Here is a 12,608-nt window from a genome sequence, read left to right as displayed (position 1 = left end):
ACTCAATATGAATGTTTTGATAGTTCAAAATTGATTCATCTGCCTACTGTCTCCAAAACAGATTCCATGTTGGGTAAATTAAAAAAAAAACCCCCCTCGACATCTCCATATGCGATGGTAGGTGGTCAAGCACCTCAAACGCCGTGCTCAACTCGGCAAGACGCGTGAGCTTGAATTCATAAAGAGACCTAAAAGACAAAAGGGAAAATGAAAAAAAGAGAGAAAATGCAAAGAATTTGAAGCCTCATGACACCGGTGCGCGAGCGACCGTGTATCGCAGGTTTTCTGACTGTAGATGTATGCCCGTTTTGTCCGTCTAATGCAAATCCTACAATTTTAATTGCCGAGATACGTTGAAATTACAGATGTGGAATCATGAAGTACATGAGGAAAGAAAACATAAGGAAAAAAAAATAGACAAGAAGTGTATTTACAGCTCTTCGGCTAGGAATGGGTATATACAGGACTAGACCGAGGGTTCAAGAACTCGAGGGCATCTACCACGTCTCCTACGTCAAAGTTAGCGTTAAGATTTCACCGTGTTTCGTGGATGGGAAAACTTACAGCGATATACTGCCCATCCCCCTTCTTCCGCTCCCAAAATTCCTTCGCCTCCCATTCTGCCAATCCGCCCTTGTCCATGGCGACGTCCACAAGGGCCTGCTCAACGCCCTCGCCCATCCCTTTGCTACTACCGCACACAAATATGCGACCATCCAGCGCATTGATAACGAACCACACGATATCCGCTTGCTGGCGTACCTCATCCTGCACGTACTTCGCCTCGCCGTGGCGTTTGTGCGCCTTACGACTCTGGACGACGTGCTTGATCTCTGCCTCATGGTCGCCCAGTTCTCCCGAATAGATCTCGTCGAGGAGGGAATCACGCACACCTTGCACGAGCCAGATCTTGTTGGCGCAATTGGCGTTCTTGAGGCGGTTGAGGATGAAGCCGCGGAAGGGCGCCATGCCAACACCGGCACCGATCAGCATCATGGGTCCCTCGCCACCAAATTCGCGGGAGAGGGGGTTTGCCATGAGACCGCGGAACATTGGGATACGAAGGTCGAGAACCTCGCGTGGGTTGATGCCTTCACTTTCAGCGGTGATGAAGGCGTGGGCAATGCGTTCCATGAACCCGCTACCAACACCAGTGCGCTGGGTACCCGGGGCGTGCCAGTCAGGCGTTTCGTGGATAGTGACGGCCACTTCGATAAGGCGACGGCCGCCGGGGAGACCAGGGCGAGCGGAGGAGACATGTGGGTCGTTGGAGAGGGAGTAGAAGCGCGGCATGAGTTGGGTAAGAACAGACAGCAAAGCTGGAAGTGGTGGCTTGGAGGACGGGAAAGCACTGAGGAGCTGGGCGACAGTGATGTGGGAGGTAGTCCTGAGGTCGCAGAAAGTGGCTTGGCCTTGGGCGGAAGTGAGATAGAGAAGGATCTTCTTCTCATTCGGGGCATCTGCGTATTCGGCCATGAGGCGGAGGATGTTCTTCGTCGGGGGGTGGCTCTGAACATCGGCACACCATGTCAGTAGTTCTCGACGGGTTGTTACGAGTTTTCTCGGCTTGTCTTCTCCCCAAATGGTAGGCCATCTTCCGGTCTGAGTCCTGAGTAAGACTGGCTTCTCTCGAACGAACTTAGGTATGCAGAGGACATCGAATAACTCGTCCACAATCTCCTGCGCGTTTGGTGGACAAATACCAATGGCACCTCCAACCTTGAAATCAACGCCTCCTTCGTCTGGATAGTCGGTGACATCGATGTCGAAGTGGAACGTCCTCTTCTCGGCTCCAGGCTTCGTCAGCTCGCGTGCGTGGTGGATGGGAGCAGAGTAGACATTGTAGGGAGGATGTGGCTGGACGTAGTTCGGGGGCTGCTTGTGGACGACTGAAACGTGCTTCTCTTGCGCAGCCGGCACCGGCTCAAAGGAGAGCGTGACGGGTGGTAGCGGAGTGACATTCTGAAGCTCGGTATTCAGACCGAGGGGACCAATTCGCAGGTTCAAGCTCCGGAAGGCCTTGTTGTCGGGAATGACGACAGGGTCGTAGCCGGGAGACGACGTATCCGGAACAAGTGTATTCAACAAGCAGCATCCACCGCCACAACACTGGCTGATCAGCTTCGTCGCTGTCTCGCCATCGCCGAGCAGCCTTCTGATGCCGGCGGGGCTCTCTGAGATGAGGGTGGTGGAGGCACGTCGTTGGCGCGGCTGGTTGTCGAGATTGACAGCAGCGATAGGCAGGTCTTCGAGGCGGTCGACCAGCTCGTCCATCTGCGGCTCGGTGTTGGGGGTCGATGGGGCCTCGGAGTCACTGGACCATTCGACAGACTCGCCGGAGGATCGCGGAGAGATTTGGTCGGGCTGGGACGGCGACAGGGCCAATTGCGGGATTTCTTTGGGTTCACATGGTATCGGATCGTGGGGATGAGAGGTCGACGAGGACGGGATGCGGCGATGGTGGTGCTGGGGGTCGGCGGCGGCCATGGTGGGCTGTGAGGGCGGGATTTTGGAGAGTGCGCGGGAGGAGGTGCTGGCGACAAAGAACGGGGCTAGGTGGACGGCGAAGCATGGTCAGCGAGGGCTTCTGATTTGAATTGGTGGAGGGCGTGGAGGGAAAAAGCTGCGTCGTGCTGGCGGAGAGGATTTCTCCCCGCGGGATGCGGAGAAGAGCGACGGGAGTTGTGGTGGTGCAGCTTTTATCAGATGGACTTACTTTTTATCAGATCGAATTCGCGGTGGCTAGTGCGGCGGCCGAGTGGCGAGAGGGAGAGCGTCGACGCCGCCCGCGCGACTGTAAGTCGAGTCCGGCTGAGCAGCGACACGGTGGGAGGTAGTTGTGAATTGGGGGAGCTTGGGAGGAATAGCAGGCTGGCGAGAGGAGTTGATGATGTCGAGGGCTGGTGGTGAGTGCAGGGCAGATATGAGCTGGAGCCAGTCTGGTCGCGCGCCGCATGATGATTCCATTGCTCAGGCCTGACCAACCACCAGCGACCAGCGACACCCACCAGCCCGACAGCGGAGGCCAGCCGTCCGGATGGTTTGGCGTGCCGAAGACGCTTCCGGCCCTTTCTCTCACCACCCGCGAGCCTGCACCGCTCCCAGGCTCCTGTCTTGCGCTCCTCGGCTGACGGTGCCGGCTGCTGTCCCAACACTCTCCATGTCTGCTGATAACGCCCAACGCGATTCCGCCCATCTTGCACACCGATGGGGGAGCTGATCGACCTCCGCAGTCTTCTGTGCCCCTCAGGTACGGCTGGGCAGCAGCCCGGATTGTCGTGCTGCACCTCTCTCGTCATCCGGACCCAGTTGCCCGTGACAGCATTCGCTTCCGAACGGTGCATTATCTTAGTGACCTACCTTGTATCATCAGCTCATCCTCATCCAGCAATTTATCAGCCTCATCCATGAATACTTTGGCCGTCATCAGCTTCTCATGTCACATGCACCAACCAAGCCGTAGGGTTTCGGGCTAAGTCCCGCTACTTCATCTTGCGAATCCCATCAAGCTGCTTAGAAATTCCCATAATGGTGATTCCACTATCTAGTGCGCCTTGGCACTCTGAAAAATGAAGGTTGAGTTTAGGTTCGACATTGACACCTGCGTTACCTCCCTCTTCATGGCACCTATGGAAGAACAAACAACTCGTGCATTCACTGTATTCAATTTACCATCTATATCCCCACGACTTGCTTAACAGCTCCCCCATGCAAAGACTCCCCTGCTCGAAGACCTCTAGAATTATGCTTTTATCAAACCATCTCGTCGCTGCCACCACTCATCGCTCAATCAGATGCATCCCAAAAATATGCAAGCTACTATGCTCCGTCCACTCTCCACCCAAGAAAAACGGCTTATGATCCAACTCGTAAACCCCCCTCTTCTTCATCCCATGCTTCTCCATCTTCCCCATCACCCGCAAACTCGCCGGGTTCCCCCCATTCACAATCACCCTCACATAAACCTTCTCGAAAGGCGCCCAGAACGCCCGCGCCCTCTTGCCGGCCTCAAACAGCGCCGACAACGCCTCGGTCGCGTATCCTTTCCCCCATGCGGCGGGCATGAACGAGTACGCGAGCTCGACAGTCAGTATCGTTGTCGCGGCCGCAACTGGGAGCACGAACTCCTCCGGTAACACAAGACCGCCGACAGGGAACGACGTCAGGGTTACAAGACCGACGAACTTGGTTGGTTTCTGGTCTTTCTCTGCTTCGGAACCGCTCATTGGCTCGAGCATCTCGTGCACGGCATAGGCGACTCTGTATGCCTTTTCCCCTCCCTCCGTGGTGGGTAGATGGCCTTTTAAGATCTTCTCTGTGTCTTCGAGGGTCTTTGAGCGGCCGTATATGCTGGGCAGAGTCAGTCGCGGAAGAGATTGAAGGGAGGATGTCTTCGCGAAGAGTGCATCTTACCTCCAACTTGAAGCCTTTTCATCGCTGCGCAGTTCGTGCATCCATTCGAGCTCTGGACTCCCTCGCTCTATTTTTGTGACTAGCGTCAGCTTCAGTCGGGGTGTGAAGACAACTGGGTCCATCGTTCGTGCTCTTGAAGTGATTGACTGATTTGTGCTTGTGAAAGCATACGTTTCTGAAGGCAACATGGTGGGCGTACCTGGATTTATATACAACATCCAACGCCTGTACATGAGTAGCGTGTAAGCTGGTGGTCTACCTAAGCAATTGATTCACCCCACCCAGCACGCCACGCGTTGCCCAAAGGAGAATGTGTCTGTAAAGTAGGACCGTTATCTGATTGGCCTGGCCTCAGCTGTCCGTGCGAGCTGTCAATTCAGGGCGCGAAGCAACGGTCCGTGCGAGCTGTCAACGTTGGGCGCAAGGCTGAGATGTTCGTAAACGGATACTCGACTTGCAGCCTTGCTTCAACCAAGCTCAATTTCCTAAGAAGGTAACCACAGTGAGCGCATTGGGGTTGTGTTTGGGGTACATCAAGACGTCCTTAACCCCAAGGTCAGATTACGGGTCCCGTGGTGCAAGCCATTTCAATTTAGGCTGCATATGAGCAACGAGCCGTTCACAAACACTACTACAATAATGGAAGAACTTCGAATGTATCAAGCCCGTTTCATAACGCACAGACACATCATTACTCGCTCTATGTCTAAATCTCCTCCTCTTCGCCGCGGGAAATATGGAACACGCGCTCGATGTTCAGCACTCCCAATCCCAAAAAAAAAACCTTCTCAAACCCATCCCGCCTGATCTCCTCTATCACAGAATCTAGTCCCAAATTCTATGCGCGGGTAGGCATCAAGTAACGAGATATCAGCAGAAAACGCCCATTCCCTTCGCTCCGACCTTGTCCCAAAAGTGGTTCCATATGTGTATCCCATCTCCATGTCATAATTCATCGTCAACCAACTCACGACCCCTTCGTCCCCTCTACCTTTCCCTCCCCCTCCTTCGCCAGCGTCGTATCCTCCTCTCTCCGCTCCTCATCCGGCGTGTGCAGGTCCGGGATCTCCATCGTCTTGCTCAGATCCACCCATTCCGGTTTCCGGAACGGCGTTGAGTGGATTGGCGGGCGGTACGTCGTGAATGTTTCGACATTGACAAAGTTCGGGTGGGCAAAGCGGTGGGTCGAGGACTGTGTGGTGGGCATTTTGTCCTTGAAAATATTGAGGACTTGGACGGTGTGGCGGTCGTGTATCGTCTTGAGTTGAGTTGAGTTGAGTTTGGAGGGACTTGGAGATATAATGATGAAAGAGGTAGTAGTGGTAGTCGGTAATGGTAACGTCAATGTTATTTGTTTGTCTTTATGCAACAGTTAAGAGGCGATCCCATGCACTGGGGGAGTAGAGACCTAATATACACACCCTCCATCTCCACCTCCCGTCCCGCCGCTGCACTCACACTCGCCCCATCGCTCGAACCCGAAACGCCAGCTATGCAATCACGAAGGAGGCAACATAAAATATCCTCCAACCTTGGAAGAAATGCGGGTATCATGGCGCCACATCAGGCGGCGCTGATCTGATCTCCCGCTGAGCCTCCAATACCCTGCCCCTGCAACACTTCTCACCCACGAAAATAATGCGGGTGCGCTTCACCGCCTCTCCGGGGAATCCTCGTCTACCGCTTTTCATCCCCCTTGCCTCCACTCCGGCTCTTAGTCACCTCGACGGTTTCGATCTCGCCGTCGTCGGGCTTCTCTAGATCAGCCTCGATTTCTTCCTCCTCAGTTACCTTCGGCCCCTTCACCATTATTTCCCTATCTTCTTCCTCCCCCCCACTGATCTGCCATTCCATAAGCTTCGTGAAGGCCCCGTCTGGGTTATTCGCCAGCTCGCGGTACGTGCCCTCCTCGGCGACGTCGCCGTCAGCCGAGATCACGATGACGCGGTCGGAGCGCTTGATCGTGGAGAGACGATGTGCGATGCTGATGGTGGTGTTTTGCTCGCGGAGGAGCACTCCCAGGGCTTGGTTGACGAGAGTTTCAGACTCGGCGTCGAGAGCGCCTATAGAGTGTTAGCAAGGAGAGTAAATGGGGAAAGGAAGGGTGCGCGTACTAGTTGCTTCGTCGAGAATGAGGATGTCGGGTTGTTTGATGAGGGCTCGCGCGATGGCAATGCGCTGTTTCTGGCCGCCTGAGAGCTGGGTGCCGCGCGCACCGACGTGAGTTTCGAGTCCGTCGGGCTGGAAACGTTAGTATGTATGTAGGGGGTTATGTCAGTGGAGAGGAGACCTTACAAAGTCGCCAATGAACTGGCAGTTCGCTTTGCGGGCTGCAGTAACAATCTCGGCGCGTGTAGCATGCGGCACACCGTACGCGATGTTCTCTGCAATGGTCCCGGAAAAGAGTACAGGCTCCTGACCCACAAAACCGATCTTCCTCCGTAGCTGCTTGGCATTCAGCTTCGTGATATCCCGCCCGTCGATCAAGATTTGGCCAGTGTTGGGAACGTAGAATCGGAGAAGCAGACTGGCGACTGTAGACTTTCCGGCTCCACTAGGCGCAACGATGGCGACGTTCGTACCAGGTTGGATGGTGAAGTTGAGATCCTTGAAAATGGTGACAGCAGGCCGGGTAGGGTAGCTGAAGGACACGTTCTTGAATTCGATCGGGCCTTGGGCAGATTTGACAGGCTCTCCGACAGTTGGTGATATGGTTGGGTTGCGGTCTTGGAGCTCGAAAAGTCGACTCGCTGCTCCAACTCCCTTCATCATCTCTCCCCAGAATCCAGAAAGACCGACCATGCTGGACCCAGCGTAGGCTGTGTACATCAAGAAAGATGATAGCTCTCCGATAGTGATAGCTCCTGATTTGACCATACTGCCGCCGACGTAGAGAACCGCGATGACCGTCAGGTTACCCATTAGTCCGGTGCTTCCATAGAACGTAGCGGCAACCAAAGCCTCCCGCTTACCCAGGTTGAATACTCTCCTGATCTGACGGTTGTATCGGCCAACTTCTTGTTGTTCTCCTGCAAATGCCTGACTAGTCCTGACGTTGCCTAACCTCTCTTCCGCGACTTTGGTCATGGTTCCAAGGTTTTTCTGGATCTTGCGACTGATGTTGCGGAGCATTCGTCCCGATATGAATGCGGCCACTGCAACTGGAGGCCCCACGAGAGCGAGAATGCCCGTCAGCTGCAAGCTCACCCATCCCATCATGGCGAATCCAGCAGCTCCACTGACAACCGATCGAAGCCCATCCGATAGATTCTGCGTGATACTCTTGCCGACGATAATGGTGTCCGATCCCAGTCTCGAGATCAGGTCTCCCACGCGGTTCGCATCAAAGAACTCCGCGTCCTGCACAAAAGTCTTCCTGTACAGCTGCGACCTCAGCCTCGCCACAATCCTCTCTCCCACAATCCTGAGAATGATGATGCGACCGAAATTCGCCGCCGCTCCAGTTGCAAGCACTCCTCCCAAAACCAGGTAGAAGGTCGACATATCCAGTCCAAACAGCGTATCCGTAGATCCCTCAGCCTTCGTCGCAATATCCAAAATCTTCCCAATCGAGAAGGGCACGGAGAGCGACACGCTCGAGGAGACGAGCAGGAACACAAATGCCCATCCCAGCGTCCCTAGCTCCGGCCGCGCGATCTTGATCAACCGCCACACCTCGCTCATGCTCCCCGGCTTTCCCGGCCCTGCCCCATCTTTGCTCAACTTGGCGCTCAGATTGACTTGGAGCGCTTGAGTTGCCTTTTCTGATTTTGCGAAGCCTGGCTCTTCCTCGGTATCGTGCTCTTCAAGGTTGATTATGCCCTTTTCCTTTATCTCGTCCTGGTAGGACTTTGGCTTGCGCTTTTCCGGCGGCGATGCCCGCTGTTCTTCGGCTAACGCTCTTGATATCGAGAATGTTCTCCGTGCTGGAAGCAGCGTCTGTCTAGGGATGACGGTAGCTAAAGTAGGCTGGATTCGCGGCGAGAGCTGGAGAGGTGGACATGGTGGGGCCGTTGCGAGCGCGGTAGACGTCGTATGCTGGCGGAAAGAGGGCTGTGAGGCACGGGCTGGGGCAATTGGGCGCTGCTGTATTATCTTGGAGAAGAGAGCTCCATTTCCCGGGCTGTTCCAGGCCTTGTTCAGGACGATGGTTGAGCCGCGCATGGCTCCGGCGCGGAAGCGAGGATCCCTGAAGTCGTGTCGATGGGCTATGTAGCTGTCGGAGGGTGGTATGCTCAGCTGCCTCTATGCGGAGACATTGATACGGCGCACAAGAGGGGACAGATGGAGGGGTGTTGAGAGCTTGGAGGGTGGAGGTTGATTTGTCCACTTTCCTGGGACAAGCAAAAGTCGCTCGGCTTGCCGGCGGAGATGGTGACGCCGTGGTCGGGGAAGCTTGGCGATCGATCTGCCCTAGACTAAGCCTGGTTTGGCCTTTCACCTCATCGTCCATCTCTTTCTAATGCATTCCCAAACTTCTTAGACTGCAAACACCGCGATCTATACCTTTATTACAAGTGGGAACGTGCAGCATAAGCCAGTGAAGCACCAAAATCAAACCCCAAGATTGCATTTCAACGGGTTCGGGCTTCCCCAGTTTGTTACCTTGACATAACATAACTATAGTGTAATTCTGAAGCCTGACTAGGTTGCTATCCGCTATTAAAGCCACTAGAATGTTCGCAATTGACAATGCGTGTTGGAGCGGACTACAGCAATGTGCCTTGAAAGGGTTGTCATGATTTAGCCATCCCCCACTCCACCCACCACAAGAACACTTCAGGATTAAACCTGGACACAGCTTCCTTATGCCTCCCCTGCTTCACTATCATGGCAGGAATATCATCGCAACCTTTTTTTGTCCATGAAGCCCCACTCCAAATTACGATCGCTAGAGGAAGAACCATCGACCAATTCGATTGAGACGATGGATGGCTCATCGTATTGACCAGCTCATGTACATTTGTCCGGCTTCTCATACCTCCCAAGCGACCTCGAGCTTGAAGTCTTCGATTTCGTCCGGTTGAAGACTAGCCAAGGCAATGTACGCCTTGTAGGTCGGATACATGCATTTCCATGAGGCTAGCGCGTTCAACAGAGGGCATCAAACCGGAATGAACTTTGTTTGAAATACATGAAATATACAATGTGCTCGTGAACCTGCTGCCACAGTGCTTCTCGCACCGCTCGCCAATCTCGGGTATACCATTCTGTCTACTTTCTCAAAAAGCCCCTCAGCTCTCTCATGCCTGACTGCTGTCTTTTTAACAGCCGCTCCCTTGCTCGGGACGATTCATCATTGCCCTTCTCCTTTTTCTTCTTTCTCTTTTTCTTGCTCCTCTCACCACTGTCATCCTCTTCCTCCTCTCTCCCGGGCCAGCGAAACAATCTTCTCCCCCATACCTCCTCCGCTCTCCTAATCATGTCTTGCCACATCCACGGATTCCGCTTCCTCGCCATCCGATTCTCCTTACGATTCGACACACCTGACCCATACAAGATTACGATACGCGTCTGTATCGCCTTCTTGATCGTGCTGTCTTTAACAAAGACCCCTTGTTCACAGAGCTCGACGAGAATTTCGAGCCCGTCCGTCCAACGGACAGGTTTGATCTTCGCCGGTAGGTGTAGTCCTCTGCGGCGGGCAAGAGAGCGCTCGCGCTTAGAATTATGCGCCAGCCCACTTTTGAAGCCCCATTCTACCAGGGCCTCTTGGAAAGAGGGGGGAAAGAGTTTCTGATAGGGATGCGCTGGGTGCGAAGGGGGGACGTCAGGAGCTATAAGAGAGGGTAATTTCGCCGGTGACACAGGCATAGAAAATGCTGATAGGGTCTGACTGGCTTTTCGCGGAGAGTACCAAGCAGCGAGCCAAAGAACAAGACGTTGAAGCTCCCTGATACGGCCTGTCATGCCGAAGCGGCGGAGGATTTCGCGCCATCGCCATGGCTCTATATGGCCGCCGTTTTGCAGGATGCGGAGCCAGATCTTAGCGAGAAAGCGCAGGTCGTCGAAGCGGTCTCCGTAGCGGTAGACTGGGCGTTTGGATGGGTTACGTCGGCGGAGAATGTTTGCGTGGAGATGGTTTAGGGACAGATGCGTTACTTCCACGCCATGGGCATGCATGTCTTTGAGAACGCGGTTGACCTCGGTGCCGCTAGTGCTTTTGCTGTGAGCCCGTAGCATCAGATTCCAGGACTCGACGTTGGGATCCGCGTGAAATATGGTGAGGATGGCTAAGGTGCGGTGGACTTGTCTCCAGTCTTCTTTCGAGATGAAGAAAGAAAGGAGCTCTTCTTGGACCTTGGTATCTTCAAGAACGTCCGGGTGTTGATCGCTTTCTAGCAGGTCTCGAACCAAGTCCAATCTATTCTCGACGGTAAACTTCTCGATGGCTTTAGAGAAGACTGATCTGCCAATCGTAACACCGGCTTCCTTGAGCTCTCTGAACCTTCGGGGCATCTCATCCAAGGGATGTGTCCGGAGACCCATTTCCCTCAACGCGAGTGGACCAATTGCCTCGATGCCAAACATCCCGAGGCCTTTTATGACTGAAGTTGGAGAGAACGCCCTGGTAGCGAAGAGACGCGCACAGAATGAATCATCAAACTCTTTCTTTGGTTTCACGTGGTGAGATTCTCCAAGAAGCCTGCTCATTATCTCGCGGTTGAATTTTGGTTTTTCGGATTGTGCGCCTCTCAAGTGGTTGGGCGAGAAACTCTCAATGATACTGTCAGGACGCATTGCAAGCTCGTCTCGATCCACAGTCCGTACCGGAGTCTGCTGAAGAGATATGCCCCGATAAGCAGAAAGGTCTGCAACCATTGGACTACCAGCTAGAGACCTAGAAGGGATATCGTTGTGCTTAATCAAGAAATTGTGCCATTCCTGGGCCCGTGATCTGTCTCTCTGGTATAGCGTCGGGATAAATGTGTCGTAGACGTCTCGTTCACTGTTTTCCAGATAAATCGTTCTGAGTGTGTCGAGATGACCCGTCCTCGCCGTCTTAGCAAAGCGGGGGAGGACATCACGAAGTGATTTCTTATTTGGAGCCAATTTCCTGATCAAGGATTTGTGAAATTTATAGGCCGCGGTTTTTCTGCGCGGAAGCCAGTGACCAATGCAACTTGCATACAGCGCCTCGTACTCTAGCCCGGTTCTCATCTTCAAATCTGAGGCGTAGTTGATCACTTCTTCGACAATGTCAAAGTTTTTGACAAATGTTTCCCAGAGCACCGTAGCAGCGAACCCTGTGGTAGGAAGATCGATCTCCCGTGTTCTCATACCGTTCCATATTTCCCGTACCCCTTCAAGCCCGCGAGCCCTTTCCTGAAATTGTAACAACTGTACCCAGTATTCGAAGTCCAGGCGGTATTCCGGGGTATCAGCCTTGAGCTGAATTCGGCGCGGTCTTGATAACAACCTGGCATTAGATTTAACCTCCGTTTCTGTGCGGGGGTCCTCGATCTCCTGGTCGGGGCTCTCAAGGTCTTTGTTGAGGGGTTCGGTTGGAAGAGGCTGCGAAAGGTTTGACTGCTGGTCGAATTCTGCCCAAGAGGCGCTAACATTCTCAATGCCAGCCACAGCAGGAGCTTTCCGTCCTTTCACGGGTTTCGTATAATTGAAACCTCGAATCCGTCCTTTCAGTGGATATGCAACTGTCTGAACAGCTTCCTTCGGCCCGGATGCGCCTCCGTCTCCTGGTTCCTCCTCTGCGCCTGATAACTCATATTTTCGAATCCGTACAGTCTGAAATCCCGCATCGTTAGAAACGCTATCTTTCTTCCCAATTGCTGTTGTATCTCCTGGCCCTTTCTCCGACCTTGATAGTTTGGCCGGTCGAACCGGTAACTTCTGTGGTTTACAATCCTCGCCAGCCCCTTTCTTTTCCGCCCCAGGTTCCAATGGACTTGTAGCCGCATTGCTAGAATGATTCCTCGTTCTCGAAGCTATCCGGAGACAGCAATTGGTCGACCTAAAGTATCCTAGGGGCAAATTTGGGGTCTCGACGATAGCTCTCAGGACGCGCAACGCAGACGGGCTGGCGAGGAGCCGGTCGAGGGCCGGTGGCATCGACTTTGCGGCGACGAGCCTAACTTGAAGCCGTCCGACATTGCATCAGGCGAAATTGAACAGCGAAAGCGTTTGTAGAACGGAGATTGAGATTCTGCAGAGTCGCGTCTTCCATTTTCGTGAAC

At 53.8% G+C, this 12,608-nt stretch overlaps 5 protein-coding genes across 5 annotated transcripts; all 5 read right to left on the bottom strand.

Moving 5' to 3' along the window:
* Positions 1-39: 39 nt before the first annotated feature.
* Positions 40-3,344, bottom strand: BDZ99DRAFT_503407 (uncharacterized protein; the record flags this gene model as incomplete). Its single annotated transcript, XM_033723962.1, has 3 exons — positions 40-509; positions 565-2,552; positions 2,717-3,344. The coding sequence occupies 3 exons, from the start codon at positions 3,342-3,344 to the stop codon at positions 498-500; spliced, it is 2,628 nt and encodes an 875-aa protein (XP_033570368.1). The 3' UTR covers positions 40-497.
* Positions 3,345-3,614: 270 nt separating this feature from the next.
* BDZ99DRAFT_468352 (uncharacterized protein) lies at positions 3,615-4,637 on the bottom strand. The gene is made up of 2 exons (XM_033721223.1): positions 4,414-4,637; positions 3,615-4,350 (listed from the first exon to the last, which is right to left on the bottom strand). Exons 1-2 carry the CDS (start codon positions 4,533-4,535, stop codon positions 3,780-3,782), a joined length of 693 nt encoding a protein of 230 aa, XP_033570367.1. The 5' UTR covers positions 4,536-4,637; the 3' UTR covers positions 3,615-3,779.
* A 614-nt stretch (positions 4,638-5,251) lies between these two features.
* On the bottom strand, positions 5,252-5,936 carry BDZ99DRAFT_172105 (uncharacterized protein). The gene is made up of 3 exons (XM_033712984.1): positions 5,835-5,936; positions 5,486-5,671; positions 5,252-5,340 (listed from the first exon to the last, which is right to left on the bottom strand). Exons 2-3 carry the CDS (start codon positions 5,618-5,620, stop codon positions 5,284-5,286), a joined length of 192 nt encoding a protein of 63 aa, XP_033570366.1. The 5' UTR covers positions 5,621-5,671; positions 5,835-5,936; the 3' UTR covers positions 5,252-5,283.
* A 220-nt stretch (positions 5,937-6,156) lies between these two features.
* BDZ99DRAFT_368183 (ATP-dependent permease MDL2) lies at positions 6,157-8,577 on the bottom strand (the record flags this gene model as incomplete). The annotated part of the gene is made up of 3 exons (XM_033714776.1): positions 6,157-6,476; positions 6,528-6,654; positions 6,709-8,577. Coding segments are annotated over 3 exons (2,316 nt in total), but the record flags the coding sequence as incomplete, so codon positions are not given.
* Positions 8,578-9,627: 1,050 nt separating this feature from the next.
* Positions 9,628-12,581, bottom strand: BDZ99DRAFT_453715 (uncharacterized protein; the record flags this gene model as incomplete). The annotated part of the gene is made up of 3 exons (XM_033718343.1): positions 12,321-12,581; positions 11,233-11,900; positions 9,628-11,190 (listed from the first exon to the last, which is right to left on the bottom strand). The coding sequence occupies exons 1-3, from the start codon at positions 12,481-12,483 to the stop codon at positions 9,628-9,630; spliced, it is 2,394 nt and encodes a 797-aa protein (XP_033570364.1). The 5' UTR covers positions 12,484-12,581.
* Between the last annotated feature and the right edge of the window lie 27 nt (positions 12,582-12,608).

Source organism: Mytilinidion resinicola (assembly GCF_010093595.1).
Source record: "Mytilinidion resinicola strain CBS 304.34 unplaced genomic scaffold BDZ99scaffold_27, whole genome shotgun sequence".
Lineage (NCBI taxonomy): Eukaryota > Fungi > Ascomycota > Dothideomycetes > Mytilinidiales > Mytilinidiaceae > Mytilinidion > Mytilinidion resinicola.
This window is presented reverse-complemented; position numbering and strand designations above follow the sequence as displayed.

Coding starts and splice junctions, on each gene's coding strand:
- BDZ99DRAFT_172105 (XM_033712984.1), bottom strand. CDS start 5,620: ATGCCCACCACACAGTCCTCGACCCACCGCTTTGCCCACCCGAACTTT. Junction 5,341..5,485: donor GGGTGGATCTGAGCAAGACG/ATGGAGATCCCG, acceptor GATGGGATACAC/ATATGGAACCACTTTTGGGA.
- BDZ99DRAFT_468352 (XM_033721223.1), bottom strand. CDS start 4,535: ATGGACCCAGTTGTCTTCACACCCCGACTGAAGCTGACGCTAGTCACA. Junction 4,351..4,413: donor GAAAAGGCTTCAAGTTGGAG/GTAAGATGCACT, acceptor GACTCTGCCCAG/CATATACGGCCGCTCAAAGA.